The sequence below is a fragment of the Aplysia californica genome, unplaced genomic scaffold, assembly GCF_000002075.1.
Source record: "Aplysia californica isolate F4 #8 unplaced genomic scaffold, AplCal3.0 scaffold00087, whole genome shotgun sequence".
Classification (NCBI taxonomy): Eukaryota; Metazoa; Mollusca; class Gastropoda; order Aplysiida; family Aplysiidae; genus Aplysia; species Aplysia californica.
In genome coordinates this window covers 1,096,587-1,117,829 of record NW_004797357.1, presented here as the reverse complement: position 1 = coordinate 1,117,829, position 21,243 = coordinate 1,096,587, and the positions used below count along the sequence as shown (strand labels likewise).

General features: G+C 37.6%; 1 protein-coding gene across 6 annotated transcripts in view; it reads left to right on the top strand.

Annotated features, from left to right (window-relative positions):
- The window catches only part of LOC101860731 (long-chain-fatty-acid--CoA ligase 1), a 55,640-nt gene extending 34,676 nt beyond the window's left edge, over positions 1 to 20,964 (top strand). For all 6 annotated transcript variants that reach the window (XM_005094686.3, XM_005094680.3, XM_013080467.2 and 3 more), the window contains 19 exons: positions 1,748 to 1,862; positions 2,374 to 2,441; positions 3,339 to 3,440; positions 4,686 to 4,785; positions 5,653 to 5,825; positions 6,628 to 6,712; positions 7,450 to 7,520; positions 8,393 to 8,476; positions 9,291 to 9,425; positions 9,999 to 10,081; positions 10,513 to 10,663; positions 11,346 to 11,418; positions 11,986 to 12,074; positions 12,810 to 12,926; positions 13,588 to 13,641; positions 14,609 to 14,698; positions 15,407 to 15,508; positions 16,644 to 16,715; positions 17,506 to 20,964. In XM_005094686.3, coding sequence (XP_005094743.1) covers positions 1,748 to 1,862; positions 2,374 to 2,441; positions 3,339 to 3,440; positions 4,686 to 4,785; positions 5,653 to 5,825; positions 6,628 to 6,712; positions 7,450 to 7,520; positions 8,393 to 8,476; positions 9,291 to 9,425; positions 9,999 to 10,081; positions 10,513 to 10,663; positions 11,346 to 11,418; positions 11,986 to 12,074; positions 12,810 to 12,926; positions 13,588 to 13,641; positions 14,609 to 14,698; positions 15,407 to 15,508; positions 16,644 to 16,715; positions 17,506 to 17,664 — 1,923 coding nt within the window. In that variant the 3' untranslated portion in view covers positions 17,665 to 20,964. The remainder of the gene's footprint in view (positions 1 to 1,747; positions 1,863 to 2,373; positions 2,442 to 3,338; positions 3,441 to 4,685; positions 4,786 to 5,652; positions 5,826 to 6,627; positions 6,713 to 7,449; positions 7,521 to 8,392; positions 8,477 to 9,290; positions 9,426 to 9,998; positions 10,082 to 10,512; positions 10,664 to 11,345; positions 11,419 to 11,985; positions 12,075 to 12,809; positions 12,927 to 13,587; positions 13,642 to 14,608; positions 14,699 to 15,406; positions 15,509 to 16,643; positions 16,716 to 17,505) is intronic.
- The last annotated feature ends 279 nt before the right edge of the window (positions 20,965 to 21,243 follow it).

The following is a 21,243-nucleotide window of genomic DNA, read 5'->3' as shown; positions in this document are numbered from 1 at the left end:
AGAGGGAGGGGGGGGTTGTCAACCTGAAGCTGTTTCTGACTGATGAAATGTTCAGTATCCTTTCTCACCCCGTGCCGTAATGGTAGTGGTAGTGGTAGTCGTGTTAAAAGTAGTAGTAGTAGTAGTTGTTGTTGTTGTTGTTGTTGTTGTTGTTGTTGTTGTTGTTGTAGTATAGGCCGCGACCAAGGGCTCTCCATCTGCTTATGTCCTGGGCTAAAGTCTCCACCTCTGCTCAGGTGTATCGCATCTGTTTTAGGTCCGTATACAAATCCCACCTCCAATTAGTACTTTTAGTAAGTCCTTCTGTTTTTGTGGATTCCATCTTGGGATGAAATGGGCTCGTAACCAGTATTGATTTCCAGTTGCCTACCAAGCAGAACGTCAACGGAGCTGCCGATCACGGGCAATCTACTTTTTGTTGTTTTCCCTTCTAATAGAAGCAGGCTGTCTTTTCCTTACGTCTCCGCTCGCTCTTGCTCGGTCAATGATGATGTCGTCCCAAGTGCTTTGTAGAGAACATAATGCTCTGTAATTAGGCCATCTGGCACCTTAGCAACCTGCGAACGCGTATGGCAACTCCCTGTGTGAGTGCTATACTTTGCTGTATACATCTATTTCCGTGTTTTTTTTAACCCAGTGAACTACGCCAGCATACTAATGGGAATGACGTTGTCGCGTAACACCTTCTCTGTCGTGTGAATGAAGTTTCTACAGACAAATAAAGCTATTAAAGAGGAAACCTAGCCAAAGACATAAAAATGTAACAAAGGGTGTTCAGACTATGTGTAACAAATAATCAGGGATGGTGATTAAATTAGGTCTTTGAAAAGATATTTGCGTCATGCAAAAGCACCGCCCCGTTTTTCACACGACTCTTGGATGTTTTTGTGAGGTCATCAGTTTTTGTTTGTTTGTTTTCTGCCATGGGGTTTGCTAGAAAATGCACATGTTCACACGCACACACACACGCATACACACACACAAACACATATACACACACACATACACGTATACACACACACATACACACACACTCGCACACGCACGCACACACACTCGCACACGCACGCACACACGCACGCACGCACACACGCATTCATTTGTATACAAATGCAAATCATCCTTTTGCTATGACTCGCGGCCAATCATGATATTAGATGTCTATTCTTGCAAACGAAGTTTTCTGCTTATTTTGCCAAAAGGAAGTTGTGCGTCGTACCTTAGAAAAATCTATTTAAATAGGCCTAATATTAATAATTTGGAATCCCATACCGACGCCCTAGATGAGGTACAAGACGACGGATAAAGTAAAAATGTAAGATTCTAGAAATCTTTTGACCTTTACAATTCGTTGAATTGTTCTGTTCTCTATGTTCACGTGAAGGCAAGGGGTTTGCCGAAGTTTTCACATTTTACATGTCCCGATTTCTTTTTTGCCTTCTTGATGAGGTTTCCAGTTCCAATGCTTTTTTCTTTTTTTTTTACTAGACTAGATCTAGGTTCTATAGTAGATCTAGATCTGATTAAGACTCTCTATATTTCTCGAATCTCTATAATATATCTTTTTCTCTGTGTTCCTAAACTTAATTCTCCCTGATTTTCAATGCTCTTTTTATCCTTTTATGAACATCTGTTCACCTGGTTTTGGTTTGGACTTTGTGTCTTTTGGTAGTGTGTTTGTAAACTGAATGGATTATGTGGCTTACGTTTTTATGAAATATTGATATATTTGCGTTTGCTTTTTCAGTCCATAGATGGAGCACGTATTTCCAGATTGTGTGAGGACAACAAACTGCTCACACACTACTTTGAGGGCGTTAATACTGTCCATGACTGCTTCCAGAGAGGTGTTCAACTGGCAGGTAAGCACCCATTATCTTGTGCTATCAGGTAATACTTTCGCTGTCTGCGCTGTCAACTGATTTCTGTGACACTTTTGCTTATGATCATGATAAATTTAGCTGCAGGGTGCTTGTGGTTTTCAGTCTGAGCATGAAATTCATGAAACGGTAAGAGTAATGTTCAGGTCAGTGCATTAACAATTAACAATAACAGAGGGACTGAGCATGCTCAACCTCTAAAATTCGTTAGCTGGATGGATGATGAAATGTGGTTGTTAGTGCTTTCATCTTACTTTATATTATATAACATGAATACCATAATTACTTTTTATAGCTGTTTAAGTGAAATGTTTTAAAGAACCTGTCAGTGCAAGTTTCCATTATTGTCTTTTGAGGCTTTTAACACACCACTGTTGTATAGGTAGTAGTTTTGAGTAATATGAACATGTGTACACGTATGTTATCTCTTTTCAACTTTTTTTTTTTGGTGGTAATTTTTACTTCATATGTGTTTGAAATTTCCAATCACCAGGCGATAAGCCATTCCTTGGGTGGAAGCCAACACCAGATACACCTTTTAAATGGATGACATACAATGAGGTTTGTAATTTACTGTCATTTTTTATGTATAGCCGAAATACAGTTTTGAGTGATGTACTGGGATAAAATGGTGTGCGCTTAGGTATTTTGATGGATTCTTCGAACCCTCAGTCTAATTTGGTTGCTACACAGGGTCAAATTGGGGTCTCAAGCCTACAAACTAATGTAATCCTGTATATATCAAATTACTCACTTACCAGACTTGCCTTTTGCACAATATCATTTAAAATTGTCACGAGTATGAGTAACAGCATACTAATTTAAGAAGGAAGTTGTAAATGTTAAATGAGTGTAAAAAGTTTTAGCTAAGGAAAGTCCTGATAAAAAGAAAAATACTGTACCATTTCAAATAGGCCTATATATTTTCGTTTAAAGACTGTCACAAGCACAATTGTTGTTCCAGATACAAATTCCTTGAAATTAGGAGCACCAGACACTTGCAACTAAGCATGCGCACTTTCAAATAGATTAAAAAGACAGATTTTGAGAAATCACCGTCATTGTAACACTACCACATAAAATGTTAAATTTTTAGAAGGTGGAAGAGAACACTCATACGGCTTGTAGGGGTTTTCTTGATGCTAATGCTGGTAGTGAACACCAATTAAAGGAACAACTTCGTATCAACATTTAGAATATTAAAGACCCTTAGCCTGTTAGGCCTTTTCTGTTTATTTTGTGGGTCACAGACCTAGTTCAATGTGTTCACCACCTCTCAAGTGAGGATCGTAAGCTGTGATGGGCCTCAAGCAGTATTTGTCACTATTACAACAACAAAAAATTTCTGCTTGACAGGGTGAGTAACAAACCTTAACTCACTTACTTGTCTTGCAACTGCCTGAATATATTATATCAGTATATTGAAGTTTTACTTGAAATTGTTTTTGTTTTGTGCAGGTAAATGCCAGAGCAAAGGCGTTTGGAGATGGTCTGATCAAGTTGGGTCTACCTGCCGAGAACGACACTCGTGTTGGCATCTACTCACAGAACAGGCCAGAGGTTTGTTGTCAGTGATTACTCTTCAGTGCTCGTACATGTTCAAGTCAAAAGACTTTTGCGCCTGCTGTCTCAAACCGGTTAGAGGTGTAATAATTTCTTGTGAAGTCAGCATGATGTCATGTCTTTTTTTTAGGCCATTTTTAGTCACAGCCGATGCAGAACAAACAAAAAAATCTATGCTTAGCTTATCTTGGGCAAGCCACCCCAGCATATTTCTTTGTGACGACTTAGACGTCCTATTAGTTTTCGGCTCCGCAAATGTAGAAAACGTGCCTCTCTTACTGGGAATTCTTTCATTAGATGAAGAGCTATCAAAAAGATTCTTTTGTTTTGATTTAATTACCAATTTAGTGACATATGCAACTTGTAGATTTCCCACCAAAACATGGTCCCAGCATAGTGGGTGCTGACAGTCCTGATACTGATACATGTTATGAGAGGGTTCCTTTTTTTCTGTCCTCTTTTGCTTGTGATTTTTGGATGCTATTGGTAGGTCCTACTCCTTTTCGTTCCGTGTTTTCTGACAGTCTACTTTGTCCTTTTCCTTGTACTAAATGGCCGTTATCATGTCAATGTGTTTATTTTTACTCTCACTGGTTCTTTTAGATCCTCATGATGTCGATAGCTGTCACTTTGTTTGTCATGGCTGCAGCTCTCCAGTGGGCAAAGTTTTCTTGGGCGGGTGGTTGGCGGGTGCTCTGGTGTGATTTGCTCCTTCTCTCCTATCAAACTTCTGTCGTCTTTGTCTCTCCTCCTTCTTTTTGGTGTATGTCACTGTCTTGAAACACATAATCTATTCTTCGGTACTTATATGACCTTATTGTGTTGCAAATGCCGTTAAACTCTTACTAAAACATATTTTTCTTGGAAATGCATATTGATGACTGTTTACCAATGACTGTGTTTCTGCATGTCTTGCAGGAGATTGTTTGTGGGTGCGGTGGTGTGGTTTTCTTTTACTTTCTTTTGGGTTACTCTTGAGCTTATTAATTCTTGATGATATGCACCTAATGAACTACTGCTGTTGTGAGTGGTTGGCGAGTGCTCTCGTGTGGTTTGCTCCTTCTTTCCTATCAAACATCTATCATCCTTATCTCCCCCCCTTCTATTTTGTGTTTGTTACTCTCTTGTAACACCTTTAATCTTCAGCAATTACATGACCTTATTGTGTTGCAAGTGACATAAAACTCTTACTAGAATTAAATTAAAACTACTGCTGTTTTAATCATGTTCATCTGTTTGCAGTACGTCATTGCTGACCAAGGCTTCTTGTATCATTCTATGACTCCAGTCCCTCTATATGATACTCTGGGAGTTGAAGCCTGCAACTTCATCGTCAATCAAGGTTTATTTATTTTCTGTTTCTTTTTGGGATTTGTCATTGTTTACTTTGCTTACTCTGTCATGTGGGAGGCACCACTTAGGTCTTACTTCTTTACTGTCCCTGTGTTGTTTCTCTCTTTACATTTTGCTCTTTACCATTATTCTTGGTTAGCCATTGATGTGCTTTTCTGTGAACCAGAGTAAGAAATTGTGATTTTCTTATCATTTTGGCAGTTGCACGGGCCTAATTATCTCAATTGGGAAAAATATATAGGCAATTTACTCGAAAAAGGTGTCACAATCAGAATATAGAGATGTGTCGTGACAACTTGAAGCTGGATGGGTTGATTTGACGTTGACTGGAGTAATACAGTGATGTCACTGGGGAACACCAGAGCTCATTTGTTCAAGGACAAGCTAGAAACACATTTTGCTGGCCTTGTGTGTTGGGACAGATGAAGCAGAAACCTCCCGCACCTTTTATGTCTTTGAGAAGAGTATGCATTGAATAGATAGAAGTGGTGGGGTACAAAGTGGGCATGTCCTAAAAAGCTTACCTGAGAGAAGTGAGAGGAAAACTGTCTGATGCTATTAAGTTTATTCCTTAAAAGGATGTTGCAAGCTGTTTATTGATTGTTCTTGTTCGTTTATTTTTGCTTGCTTTATTTGGGGGGTGGGGGGGGGGTGTTGAATATTTACTGTGGTGGGATATTCTTTCCTTTAGCTACTAGGGTAAGCCTACATCTACACATGTAGTAGAACTGTATGATATAGGATTGAGCATCCCATAATAAATGCGGGTGATAACTTTTTTTCTCCACATTTGCTCTTTCCATGGACATGTAGATGGTAAAATGCATAGATAAAAAAAATCGTTTTTTCTTTTCAGCGGACCTTCATGTGATTGTTTGTGACAACAATGCAAAGGTTAAGAGTCTTCTTGATAGGCGGAGAGAGATGCCAGATGTTTCTATGATGATACTCTTTGAGCCTGTCACAGAGGAGAACAAAGCAAAAGCTGAAGCAGAAGGAATCCAGATCCTGCACCTTGACGAAGTTGAGGTAATGCACCTTTCACCAGTTCCCTTTTTTTCCCCTCAATTTTTGTCAGAGAAGTCTTAAGATTATGTTGTGACCACCTGATTTTGCTTGACCTAACCCCTTGTGGGTCGACTGCTAGACAGTGTATACCAGTATTTTTATCTTTCACAATTTACACAATTTTAAAAGAAATTTGGGGATTTAAGTTGTTTGCAAAATGTAACCAGGGGCACTTCTGCATTGGAACAACTCAATTTGCAAATTCAAAACTATTGAAAAAAAAATGGGGCAAAACACACACAAAAAAAAAGTTTTTAAAAAACAAAAAAATAACTGCTGTACAGTACACTGCTGTAGACTGAGGCAAACAAGTGCCCAGTATGGTATAGATAGTTGTGCTCAAGGCAGGTCCATCAAGTCAAACGTTAATGCCAGCTGAAGTTGCCTGCAGAAGTGATGCATGCCTGAATGTGGAGTCTTTGGTACATTCACATTAATCTCAAATGCTTTATTTAATGCAATGATCTGCTTTTTGGGGTTGCAGTTCTCGAGAACTGTAATGAAAGTCTAAAACCATTTGAACTTTACATGTTCTGATTTTGACAATTTGGTGTTTCTTTATTTTTAGACTTATTTGATGCTACTAGTATTCCATTGCGACTTATTGAGTTGTTCTTCTGTGCTGACTGCATTCAGCAATGACAAAAGCAAATTTTTACATTTTTATTGGGGGGGGAGGGGGCGAGAGCGAGCTAATCCGTTGCTTTTTGGGTTTTTTTTAACCTAGCAAGCTTGTTGCATTAATGTCTGCTTCTGTTTACAGAAACTTGGCAGAGAAAACCCTGTGGAATCTCACCCTCCTAAGCCAGATGACTTGTGCATGGTCTGCTACACCAGTGGAACCACAGGTATTGTGAAGAGATAGTCTCTACTGTAGGCATTACTTGTCTATGTTTACCTTTTAATATTAAAAACAGGTGGCGTCGGTAGCCTAGTGGTTAGGCTACCTGACTCGTAATCGTGAGATTGCGAGTTTGGGGGTTCGAGCCTCAGCTCGGTCCGACGTTGTGTCCTTGGGAAAGTACTTTACATGAACTTCCCACTTGGTTCGGTCCTATCGGAGACGGACGTTAAACTAGGAGGTCCCGCCCCTTAAATAACCTAATAGTGTTGATAGGGGCGTTAAACCTATACCATAATATTAAAAACAAAAGAAATGTTTAAAGTCTAAAGGAATTATTTGATGTTGCTGAAACTTTCCTTTGGGTAAAACAGTTTTATAAAGCATTATTTTTCTCAGTTAAAAAAAGAATGATTAAAGGAATATATGAATAAAACGTTACCATATTTACAGACTTTTATAAATATCTGTCCATCCCTTTAATACTTAACTAGATTCACAAAAGTGAAACGTTTTTTGGCACTTACATGACCTAAACTGAGTCGATAGTATTGTAAAACACCCACTCAAACAAACAAACAAAGAAGAAATATATTATTTTCGCTGTAGACTCTTCTTGTTTATATAGTTTACTAACAGCTCTGTCATTCAACTTAAATGTTTCATATTTGAAGAAGTTTGTTTTGAATGCCGGGGTAGAATTTCTTTTATTTCAAAAAATTTTTTTTTCTCTGCCTTCTCTAGGGACTCCCAAGGGAGCCATGATTACTCACAGAAATATGGCAGTTTGTGTGTCCGCAGCTTTGAAAGTGCTGGTGAGTGATGTTTTCTATAGAAAACAAATGTATTGAAGATATTCGAGTTTTACGTATTTGCCTAACTGTTAAATTACATAGATATTTGTGTCATGACTCAGTGGAATCGGGCATTCGTCAATATTTGGGCATATGGAGTAATTGATTTTATCTTAAAGCTTGTTGATTTGTCTTGCTTTTGATGAAAACAATGCCCATCTATCATGAATAGAAGTAGAGATATCTTTGCGATTGAAGGAGGTGAGGGTCACTTGGTGTCAGAGATAAAATTAGCGAGAAAATGAACGCCTAAGTTTTGTGACTTCCAGACCTTGTGAATCCTTGGAAAATGCAAATTTAAATTTTGTTGGTGCATTTTATCATTTTTCAATTAAATGCACACAGAAATTGGTTGTGTTTTTTTTTTTAATAGACAGAAAAGGTGTTTAGCCAAAAAAGAAAATGTGATTAAAATTACCTAACAGGCAGAAAAATTAGGTGGGTTTTTTTTAAATCAACTTTCATGACTCACATTATTATACATATACAGATTGCTAATCATTACAAACTATTGTAAGTAGGTTTTGGAGTGATCTCTTGTTAACTCTTAATAAAAGAGTTTTAGGGCATTCAGTTTTGCAGTATGCTGGGCATATAGCGCTCTCTTTCAACGAATTCCACTTCTGCCAGTTGCCTGGTACGGATTTACAACTCAGTGAACTGAGGAAAATAAAGCACTTTTATTTAATTTAGCCAGGAATCAGACTCTCACTTTTGTTTTTTCGTCCTTTTATTTTCCACGTGAGAATTAAACATTTTATAAAATGTCCTATCTTGTAGTCCTTTCAAAATGTGAATTGTATTTACCCTTGTTTTGTGTGTTATCTGTGCAGGAAAGCTGCGGTGTGGAAATCACAAATGAGGATGTGCTCATCTCCTACCTACCATTGGCTCATTCATATGAGAGAGCTCTGGAGGTATGCTATTTAAAGTAACGACTGGTTCTCCTGGGCTTTCCCTCTGTTGTTTCTGTCTGTCTGTTTTGCTCTTTCTCTCTAAACTGAATAGCTGTTATTGTGGTGATATGCTTCTCTTTACTCAAACTAAAAAGCTGTTACTGGCCTCGTTCTTTCCAACAAGAGCAATTTTACCATTATGTCAATTACAGCAGCAATGCCGGAGACCTTTACCTGCACTTATAGAATTTCTCTTGACCTAAGGGTGGATGTTTTGCTGCTGATAAATGTGAGCTCCTCTCTCTTGTTCTTCTTGCTGTTTGCTCAAGTCTGGGTGTTAATGTCAATATGAATGAGAGGGGAAGTGTTGATTACCATATTGAGATTCTTTTTATCTCTATGGGTTAACTCTTGTACAGACAGTTCCAGATTTCCTTCTTGCGCTTTGTCCACTTAGATAGGCCTGGTTTGTTGAAACCAAAATGTGGGGGGTTTTTCTTACTTATATCAGTCCCTTAATCTTGCAAGCTCTTCTATAAGATATCATAGAAATTTATTGTGATGAAACTGTATAGCCATATTTATACACAAGGCTGCAAATTTTACTGATATATTCCCTCCCTTGGCTGTGAAATGGCAACAGTGCTTCTGCCTTTGTGTTTCTGATGACTGTTTCTTGTATGATTTTCTCAATAACTCTTTATTTGAAACTCATTTGCTATTATGTTGCCCCTGTTTAGAAGATTTATCTATCTGGGTACTTGTTGAAAAGAATAGAATATCATATTTGAAAAAATGGTGCCTTACTTTCAACCGCAATTCAATTTTCTTTCAGAGTTGTCTTGTTACTGTGGGAGCCAAAATTGGATTCTTCCAAGGAGATGTGAGGAAACTCATGGATGATATTAAGGAACTGCAGCCAACCCTATTCCCATCAGTGCCGAGGTTGCTGAACAGGTTTTATGACAAGGTAAGGCAGTTCGGTTCTGTCAGTATGGCAAGGGGAGAAATGTAACAGACCAGCTGCAGAAAGCAAAAGAAAAGTTAAACTGATAATTTTTGCAATGAAAAGGATTAATGTCCTGAGTGAAAAATTGTTTTGTAAAACTTTGCTTGTTGGGTAGGAATGAATGAAGATCTGAATCTGTTGCTCAGTCCACTTATCTCAGTTGTACTTGAAGTCACAGATTTGAATAAAAATTATCAGAAAAAACAGACCGGTGACAGGTGTAGTAGTTACGTGCTTCACCGTCGCGAGAAGAAGACACAATTTCAATTCTTATGAAGGAAGAATATTTATCAAATAACTCCGTCTTTCTGCTTGGATGTTGTATTCCTCTCAGCCTGAGTTAGCTGCGACAGGCAGTCGAAACTGCCTGCCCCCTGAATGATCTAATTAGTGTTGATACGAGTTTAAAACTTCTACAGTTCCCTTTACATCGAGTACTGAAAGAGCTGTACCTAAAGGACTGATCATTTTGCTTGGGTTGCGCTATCACTCTTTTTATGTGGAGTGAGTACAATTTGTCATTTCTGTCCACAGGTCATGTCTGGAGTAAACGCCAGCAAAGTGAAGAAGTTCTTATTTAACATGGCTTTGAACAGCAAGAGCAAAGAATTAAAACGGTAAAGAAATTATACGTCATTTTTAGTTATGTATAATGGAAAAAGGTTATTTGAGGTGGGGGGGGGGGGGGGCAGTGGTAGATGATTTTTCTTCTTTTAAGCCTTACTGGTGTATCTGTTTTTTGAGTGAAAACTCTCTTGTTTATTAATGTAAGGGACAGTTTGATAAGGTGTATACATTTCTTGTTTCACAAACCTGGTTGTCTCTGTCCTTCAGGATTCTTTTGATTTTCACAAGTTCCTCACTTGACATTGAAAAATATCCAGCAAGTCTTGTGACAATCATATATGATGAAAGATGGTGAAAGTTTCCTATGTAGCTTGTAGCATTTATAGTATGTTAAAAACAGTGTTTTAAGACCATTGCTTTTTTTTCTGTTTCGAAAGGCATGCGTATTTAAATGTTTCATAACTATATTGTGTGTTTTCAGGGGAGTGATTCGCAACAACAGTATTTGGGACAAGATTGTGTTCCGCACAGTACAGGCGGCGTTGGGGGGACGAGTGCGAGTCATCACCACTGGCTCTGCCCCCATTTCTAGCACAGTCCTCAGTTTCTTGAGGTGCATTGTTGGATGTCCTGTAAGTACTGTTGAGTGAGCTTTCAGCTTTAGATGGCTATGAAGAAGATGGCTTCTTGAAAATAAAAGAATTTCCTCCATATTTTATTAGTCTATATTCCAAAGTGAAATGTCAGTATTCCCAAACGCAAAGCTCATGCTTAATATTGTATCAAAAGGAAGGAAAGGGCATCCTTTTCTTTACAACATTCAGGAATTTGCAAATCCTCCTTCCATTTTTCTGTCTTCTCAGTACAGAAGTTACTTAGCCAGATGTTAATGACAGTTTATGTCGCAAATTGATTATCTAGAACTTATTTGTGCTCTTCTGAACCACTCTAATGTTCACCCATGCTGTTACAGATGGACCTTTTGCTATTGGAAGGATAGGAGAAGGATAATGTAAATGTAGATTTCTAATAAGATCCAGAGCTGAGAATGGCAATGTTAGACAAAGAACTCAATTAAGAACTCAGTTATGAAACATGTAAAATTTTTGACATTATGAAGGAATGGGTTACATAATTATTTGAAATAGCCATTTTTGTCTTCCCCTTATGGCCAAGCCCTGTTGTTGAGTGGTTTTTCTGCTGTGAAACATAAGGAATATCCAAAGAGATTTTTGGAAAGAAAAGATACCAGTTCATCGTGATGATGCAAAGTGTGTAGTGAATGAATCTGTAATGCTGTTTTTGTTTCTGCAGCTTCTTGAAGGATATGGACAGACGGAGAATACAGGGATAGCTACGGTTACAGTCGTCGGAGATTCTGAACCAGGTACTTGCAATTCAGATATTATGCATCTAGAAACCTGAGAACAAGCTGTGGTAGCAATTCTTTACATATATGTGCCTGGGATTGTATTTTCCCATTTTTTCTGATCCATGTCTAACATCGTAAAATTAGGGTATGGGATAAGATATTATGTTGTCTTTAATACTCAAAAAGAAGACCTGTACTTTCTCTTGCTGGTAGGTTCTCATGAATTGTTTACAGTTGTTTCAGAACTCTGTCTTTTAATTACAGGCAGGCAGTCAGTTCTATTCCCTTGCTCTCCTGTTTTTCATTTTTGCCTTTTTTTAAAATCATGACTTAATAATCATTATAAGTGTTACAACAAACAATTTTTGTTTGTAAATTATTTTTTTTTATTATGTGTGTGTGTAGTAAATGTATCTTGTAAAGATAAACAGGATATTTTGTTATAATGCATCTTGTCTGCAAGACTGCCTGAATGGCTTTGTGTCTCAACATTTAGGGATTGCTTTTTTTATTTTAGAGGGAGTCAAATATTGATTTCTTTGTGTTAAAATGTAAATTCAAATTTTTCCCTCCTGGTGTCAGGGCATGTTGGTCCCCCCCTTCCAAGTCTGATGGTAAAGCTGGAAGATGTGCCTGAGATGGACTACTATTCCAATAATAACAAAGGCGAGGTGAGTCATTCGTCTGTATCTTTGAATTCTGTTGTTACAGCTTTTCTTGAAGGAGGAAAGAAAGTTTTTATAATTCCCTTCATTTTAAGATTGTGGTAGCTGTGCCAGTGAGTTTCGTGCCTTGGAATTAAAATTTTATGAAATTTATAAGCTTCATTATCAAAAACATATGCTTATACACATCTTTTCAGGTGAAATGCAAGCTTTAAGCCTCATACTTACGGAACGTTGATTTCCAATCTTCTTTGTTATGAATGTAGACTTTCAGTTCAGTGCCAAACTGCAAACTTCTACCATTGAGTTGTCTTTTGATGGAAAATTGAGATACACTGGAAGCTCTCAAAGGGTACCACTTAAAAGTCTTACCTCTGTCATTCCCTGCTGCCTGAAATCTTGCTTATTTCTTTTCACTTTTTTTGGTATAACTTTCCAGCTTTTGAGTTAAGGTTTAACTAGGTGACAACCCTCTATATATTGTTTACGTGTTGAAGTAGGGTGTAAAAGTATTATCGCATATTTTTCATTTTTTGTTCTTCTTCTTTTTTTTTCCGTTCCAACCCTCACAGCAGACAGTAATTCGCCTCAAGTGTTGTGTTTATTATTATTTTATTATGTTTCAATTTCATTTGAATTTAACTTGTTGATAAATGTTTTTCATTATTTTGTTATGTTTCAATTGTTTTAATTTCATTTGGACTTAACTTTTTCTTTGGCTGATTTTTTTTGGGGGGTTAGGTGTGCTTGAAAGGTGGAAATGTGTTTGTGGGATACCTGAAGGACCAAGCCAAGACAGATGAGGCACTTGACAAGGATGGCTGGCTGCACACGGGAGACATTGGCGAATGGATGCCTGTGAGTGTTGCACTGTAACATGGAAAAAAGTTGCGACTTTTAGCTGGGACACATTTGTTTGTCGGATTTGTTTTTTTAGTCCTGCGAGCAGTAAAGTAGGATGTTTAGAAGGCTCCTGCGCTAAGTGTACTGACAAGATGTGGGACTGCTACAAAAAGCTTTGCAGGTGGACCAAATGAATTTGGACCTCATTCGTAAATTCTGGGAACTTCTAAGAAATGTCACTTGTATACCCTGCTTCACCACAACCCCCAGTAGTGTCAAATTTTTTAAAAAATTTCTCAACTTTTGCGCCTAATTTGTTCGAAATCATTTTTAAAAACTTCCCTTTTTCTATTTAAAAAAGAAAATAGTGTTGACTGTTTTTGGCTCCAATCAACACAGTTTAGCTCATGTGGGAGACAGGTTTCGACTTTGCATGTTGAGGTCACCTGGGCTAGGAGAAATACAACATAATCCCAAATGGGAATCAAACTTGAGTCTTTTGCATGCGGCATCAAAGTGCTTGACTACTACATGGGAGGGGGAGTTAGTTCTTTTTTTTTTATATGCGTTTTTTTTATCCACATTACAACTTCATCCTCCTTCATTAACGTCAAAGTTATCTCATACTGTACTTTGTTATTCCTCTCTTCTTTCAAGTGGATTTTTGTTCTTTCAGAGCGGCACGTTGAAGATCATTGACAGAAAGAAGAATATCTTCAAATTAGCTCAGGTAAGACTATTAAGTTAACAGAAGATGTTAGGAATTATGACTTTTGTATCTCTGGTTAAGCTGTCTTAAAAATGTAACTGTTTTTAGAGCTACTAAATACATACTACGTAGTGATTGAGATTTTGCCTTAGATGTTCAAGAGCAATTTGTTGTGAAGCACAAACAGTGATTTGTCTCCTCTCCTTTCTCCCCATTTGCCAATTGTTGTGTCGATTTCCCTCTCTCTGCTGTAATTCTTCTGCTTCCTTTAACTCTCTGCACAAAGAATGAAATAGGTACCCAGTTTCATGGTGATCACAGGCCTTTGCCACACCAAACAACACAACTGGTAATGTTGGGAATTTCACTGAACTGCTTGGTGTATAGATGGAAGAGAATCGTGTATCAGTATATTTAATATATGGATTAGAGCTCCTTAATGTTGAGCTTCTTAAGTCTCATACCAAAGTGCAGGCATAAGTGGATGGCCTGATGGGATCAAGCGCTTAGTTTTCTCGGATAATAGCAAAAAACACGTTACATGTCCTGTGTGTACATTGCACCTGTTATAAATAATTCGGCTTCCCACCCCACCCACCCCCCAAGTTGAAGCAACTGATCATCAGTGTAAATAATTAGGTTGTCTACAACCTGCCTGAAAGACAAGAGACACTGTGTGTCTGTCAGAAAAAGAATTTAGAATGTATAAAAACAAATAACTTTACGTTGGTGAGTGAATTTATCAGGAGATCTTGCAAAAGTGCTCGAGTTAAAGTATCTGATCTTTGCTACATTGCCTCTACCTTTCCAATAAAATAGTCTCGAAAACACTCAAAATCTTTTGAGTTAATGGCTCAGCTTTTTCAAAGGTAAATGTGTTTTTAAGTTGTCTATATGCATACGAATACAATAGTGTCACACATGGCTAACGAATTTGTTTTACATATTGCTTTCAGACCCTAAATGCTTTTTTCCTTCTGTTTTTCAGGGTGAATATATTGCTCCAGAGAAGATTGAGAATATCCTTGCCCAGTCACCATATCTGGCTCAGGTTTACGTCCATGGGGACAGCTTGCAGGTATGGACTTTCTCCAACCTAAACCTATAACAATATTTATTTCAACTTCAAAAATGAAATGGGAGTTAAATGAAATATTTGTGCCTTGGAAGTGATTTAATGTGGCAGCGCAGACATGAGTACATTTGTGCTCGCAGTCTTGTTTGTTAAACAGATTGCTTAGAAAAGCATGATGTACTGTGTCGATAATGCTGTAGAACCACCTTCCCAATCGAAATGAAATCATGTCCTGTGATGCTCGGAGTTTCAGGTTGTTGTTTTTTGGGGGGGGTTTTGTCTTTCTTTGGGGGGTGGGGCAATTGGTATGCTGCGAGATTATAGAAAATATTTATTGAAAAGATTGTTTTCCATTTTGTCTGACTGGATCAATCCTAATGTCTATGCTAATGTAGGGGTGTGCATGTTTGTATAAAAATTTGAATGGACCAACAATGTGTGATACAAAATGATAGAACCTAAATTTCTCATTTCCTGAATTCAATTGCTAAAATGTTCGGCCTGTTACAGCCTCCGTGAAAGTACAGATTCTTTTCAATTTTCCTTGTAACATAGAAGAATTGATACGGCAGTAGTCTTCAGATTATATTCAGTGTTTTTTGTCTTTGTTCCAATTAAGTCTAAGGACAGGGTATTCTTCGTGTCATTTTGAAAAGGTCCGGAAGTGTTTTGGAAAATTTGTATCATTTTATGTGAACTTTTTTATCCCAGGCATGTCTGGTAAGCATTGTGATACCTGACCCAGAGACGTTGCCAGGCCTGGCCAGCAAGCTTGGAGTGACTGGCAGTATGGAAGAATTGTGCAAGAATGAGGTAAACACCCTCCTTTGACAAACACCCAGAGCACCTTGCCCATTTGATACATTTGATTCAGTCAGGGCTAGCCAGGATTTTCCTTTGTAGAGGGGCAAAATCTGCCATTTTGGGACAGTTTGAACAAATCTTCCAAAAACAACCTTGTTTGATTTTGAAAGATTTAATCAAATTGTGACCAAATGGCAGCTTTTGTCCCTCTATGGAGGAAAATCTGGCGGGCCTTGACTCGATCAAACTGAATTGACTGGTCGTGTGCTCTGGGTGTAATGGCTTACCTTTGCGTTCAGTAACTAATCAGTCGACCTTCAGGGAATAAATGGCAAAGATTAATTATAGCCACCAAAACTGACCTGCTCCTGCATATGTACAGGGTGATCCAAAAAAAACTTTACAACTTGTTTTGTAAATATCTTCCTCCATACTGAAGTTTTGAGTTTCAGATTTGAACATAATGTTTGGAAGCCAAAAGATACTTGTCGCCATTTTCATAGCATGACGCACCAGTTTGCATTAGGCCTACCTTTTAAAAGTTGCAAAAACGTGTCCTATTGCAAGGTACAGCAGTCTAACAACTCAACAGAAGTCTGCAGATATTATTTTTCCCAAATTTTGTTTGCCTGCTGAGATCATGGCTACATTTAGTAAAGAGCAGAGAGCTTTTTGTATTGAACATTACCTCTCCACAAACTCACCATCCCTGACATTTCTTAAGTTCTGCACACGGCATGGAGACAATGCTTAGGTGCCCTCAAGACCTTTGGCATCGTGAATAGAGAAGATCCGTCAGTTTGGATCTATAGCGAAACAGAACTAAAAAGTTCTTTTAAAAATGACCATTTCAGGTCGCAGCAAATATATATGGGGGGGGGGGGTGAACTAGTTTGTATTATTTGTGACTGGAGTAGGGTAATGAAAGTTCAGTTATTAAGGCATAATTTTTATTCGTGTCTTTTGTCTTCATGTTTGTAAAAGGATTAAAATGCCTGTGGATTGCAATTATGTCCCGTTCAGATAGATTTTCCTGTGATTTAGGGTTCTAATCAACAAATCATGATTGATATCATGCGTAACCTAAGTTTTCATCATTTCTTAAAATATGTTTATTAATATTGCATGACAATTTTTCTTACAGGAGGTGAAAAAGGCCATCTTTAAAGATCTGATAGATTTGTCCAAGAAGAATGGCTTGTCTTCGCTTGAGCAGGTGGGTTTATAATAATCTTTTTAAAAATTACACTGTACTAATTAGTTTTTCAAGGACGGAGACATTCTATCATTAAAAATGGCAAATGCTTCATCCATTTAATGCCAATCCTCTATTGCACAGATCTGGTTGTGAACACCAAGCTGGAATATGATGTATTCTGGGGGGTTTTTACATCTGTTTTAAACACAACAGTGAATTTGGACCCGGATGGCCAGGTGGAGGAAATGTTTTGTTATTGCTAATGGCTAAGAGTAAATACAATAACTATGGGGAAAAAAACCTGTTCTTAACTATAAAATCTCTGATTGTGCTCTTATTCTGTTGACATTACCAGACCCTATTCTTTGACTGATCCAGCTATGTATGGGTTTTTGCTGTGTAGGAACAGAGGCATGTAATGGTTAGTTTCTGATTAGTCAAATTCCCCAAAGGAGTTGAAAAGTTTCAAGATTACGCATGGGTAGTTGACTGTCCCTACCTTTCATCCTTCTTTTCTTTGTATGTTCTTTGTATGTCTCTCTGGTTACACCTCGTAACCTCAGCAGCTGTGTTACCTGTTTGTGTTATAAGGGCTGTAAAACCCTTACTTCTCACAAATTGAACTTGTTTTTAGTGATAATTTTGTAGAGTTGCTCTTGTCAGCATTGCAAACCCCAGGGTGAACACAATATTGAGATGGACATTTTCGTTCTGCTAAAAGGGGTAGAGATGAAAAGAGAAGGCTCAACTGCTTCTCAGTCGATCGCAACAATAACGTTTTTTTTATTTTTTCTCTTTGTTCATTTAGGTCAAGGATATCTACGTTCATCCTGAGTTGTTCTCAGTGGAGAATGGCATGCTCACCCCAACTTTCAAATTGAAACGTTCTGATGCACACAAGAATTTTACCAAGGAAATTGCTGACATGTACGAAAAACTGAACGCGGCAGCAAGTGCAAAGTCTTGAGCTTATATCTGCATGAATTGTTTCTTATTTTTTGTCGGGAGGGGAAGAGGTAAACACTTGTTTTATCGTGAACACTGTATTGTGTGAAGGACATGGTAGACGAGAATCCCTGCGAAAAGAATTTCTACAAGCTCTCGACCTGATGTAATAGAATTAACAACAGCAGACGTGTTGTTGGAAGACCAATGTGTGGAGGAAGGTTATAACTGTACTCACGTACTCACGATAAATGCTAGTTACCAATTGTCCAATATCAAATGCAGGGAACATGTCTTGATTCCAGTGTTGTCAACACAGATAAATGTATTTATTAATCGATGATTCTACGTGTGGGTGTGATGTGAGTGTGAATTTGAATTTTTAGTTTCTTATTCAAAAGTTTGTTGTGCCGGCTCAAGTTGCTACAACCAGAGGACATGTTGATATGTGTAACCTTTTATTATTCAATCTTTGTTTTGCCTTTGATTTTGTCTGTCTCTCGTGTCTACATTGAGTGAAGATTAGAATACTCCACTCTTCTCTCCTTTCTGAAATTCAAAGAAATGAAGTACTGCTCTCTTGGCCCAGTTCACTTTGTGTGCCAGATAATATTCTGCAACGTCTGACTTGGACTTGAGTATGCGCACTGAAATGGACACTGGATCCTCAATTATCACTTTATAGAACAGCTCTTGTGTTGCCAAATGAATTCAGGTCCATATATTTTGAGATTTCAGACTTTACTCAGTCTATAAACTATGTGCTTGTCTTATTGTTGTTTTTGGTATAATTTATGTAAACATATCTTTACTGTTTTCTTATTATTGTTTTCCAGTATGTGTCTGAAATGTATTTAATGCTGGTGGATTTCTGTTTTTATTTACAATTTCAATGTTATTGACAAGTGTATTGTGAGAGCCTGTAATATTCCAACTAATCAGAGACGCACCACCACTTGTACTCTTATGATCAGGATCATTCTACAGGATTTGTGTCCTTGACATAATATAACTCAATGCTGTGTGTTGTATTTATGGGCCCGGCACAATCCTATCATGTACCGTAGTTTTTCAAACGTCATACGATGTGAATAGTTCTATACATAAGCAGTGTGAGTTTAAAGGCGTGGTCTTGAATGTTCAAGCTGACCTCTAAACATCAGATATATATAATTTGATTGTGGCTAACATACCTTTCTCACCTGTAAACCACCTAGTTAATTTATATCTAACAGTAGGATAATATAGCAATGAGGTTTATTTCTTATTTATTAGGGAGGTTTTAGGCAATTGTCAAGCTTTTTCAAGCAGAGCAAATATGCTATAAACCTTGCTTTTTATGTGGACAAGTTTTTATCATATCCACCTCGTCTGACACAGTAAATGATTACAAATTGTATTTCCTCTCTGGATTACACATGCTCACTTCTTTTGGTTTTTTTTTACAAATTTTATGTTACGTTAACTTCTGTTAATTAGAGTACATTGTTATTGTCTTTGTCTTGTGATTGATGTTTAGAGTTTGCCAGTGCCAAGATGAAAAAAGTTTTTGTCGTGCGTGTGATAAATGTGGTTAGGCATTGCCTCTTGGCAGGTTGTGAAGATGAAAGCATAGAAAAAACTGTGCACTTGTGTCACACAGGAAAACATGCATGTATATATTATAGAGCAAGCCCTTTAGTGTGGTTAAGTCCTCACTGCATCCAGTGGAATGTCGATAGATCAATCAAAATGGTTGAATGTGTGTCACCATTATCATGATAAAGAGCATATTGTGTTACTGTAAAAGGTGTTTGGTTGGTTATTGTTTTGGGTTTTTTTCCAGAAAATTGTTTTGCCGCTTATGGGGAAATTGAGACTCTGCTGGCTCGATTAAACCCATTTTCTCTCAAGGCCCTCCTTGTGAACAAAGCTGCCTTTTAACTGCTAGTTGTTGGAGTTCATTTTTTTTTCTCTAGTGTGAAAAAACATCACTCTTGGTAATAGGTGAAAGTAATTTTGAAGAAAATTTGCTACTCTGCTCAATATTAATCCCCTGTGGGTTTGGGTTTTTTTTACTGTCGTGACACTTTATTTACCATCTGACTTGGTAAAAGTAATGGTTTGACCTCTGAAATGCTGGTGGTTAAACCTTTACTTTTAGTCCCCTTTGCTAGAGGAAGATGAAGAGACCTGTACTTTCCTCATTAACTGCATCATATCCTGTTGAAGTTTTATAGTTTTGTTTGTTTAAATGATTTTGTTGATATAGGAACCTTTTTTTTTGTTTGGCACTACATTTAAATGGTTACTTTGTACTTCAAAAAATGAGTGTGGGATTTTTTTGATTTTTTTTTTCTGTGAAATTTACAACAGCCTTAATACTTGATATTCCAGATAGTATTTTCCCAGGGGTTTCGTAGGGTATCCCTTTTTTATTGGGGCCAAGTTTGCAGCAGTTTTCAGTCTACTTTAGTTGGGTGCTTTTTTCATCACCTTTAAAGATGAAGTTAATATTAAAGTTCTATCTTTCTTTTATACACTTAATAACCCTGTCTGCTCAGTCGATTTCTGACTCAGTCGGTTCCCTCCCCCTCAAGCCTTCAGATTCATGGTTTAGATGTTCTCTGTTTCGTGTTTTCCTTTTTACTTTTGGTTGTAATTTCCTAAGAAATGTTTTGAAAGTGAAAATGATTGTTGCGCTTGGAGTTAAGAAATGGTAGAAAGTTTTGGTATGGCATGAAGTACCAAGTGGATATTATGTGAAACTAAATGTCTACAACATTTTATGTGGACATCATTCCATGAGTGTTATGGCATTGCCCTTGGGGGTTGCTGGGGTTTTTTTTCTCGTTTCGGATAAGAATCCTGGTTTTGTACTAAGCTTATGCAAAGATGGAAAAATGGACTTGTCATTTATCATGTTTCTCATTTCATCACAACGCCTTCCACTCTTGAGCCTGTTGGTTGGGGAAGAAAAACCTGGCACTTTGTCAAGTGTGAGAATTATTACTTTGAGGAGATGTGTTGTTTCACGCTAATGACGGATGTTTCAAAATATGGAAAAAGTGAACTGGTCTGGCGTCAGTGTGGAGCCCTGGACAGCCATGTAGAAGCTGTGCAGAGGGTGGTTGTATTAGGTGAAAGTTTTAGGGGAGAGGGGGGGACAAATATAACTGGCTAAAATCATGATTGTTTCATCTCGGGATTTGATGGAGGAAGTTTCTGACACTGGACTTCAGTGGCAAATTTCAGCTTTGTTGAGTACGAGGTGAACACCTTAGTGTTGAAACAGTGCACAGCAATTTCTATTCTGAAAATAAAATTTAATGAAATTCTATAACAAGCTTGTTTCGTGTGGTGTTTTTGTCCATTCTTTTTACTTTTCTTGACCATTTTATATTTCATCCATGTGTTGTTTTTACTGTGTTTTTTCTGCAAATGTTAAAAAGCTTGTTCTCTCACTCAAAAATTGCATTGGTAATAATGTATTGTCACCTGAACTGAAAAAGCATTTTATCTTCTTGAATAGGTTTTTTAGGACACCCTTTGCTCCAACTCTTTTTATAAAAATATTCCACTCCTTTAAAATAGTATCAAATGTGTTATAATATCAGCAAAG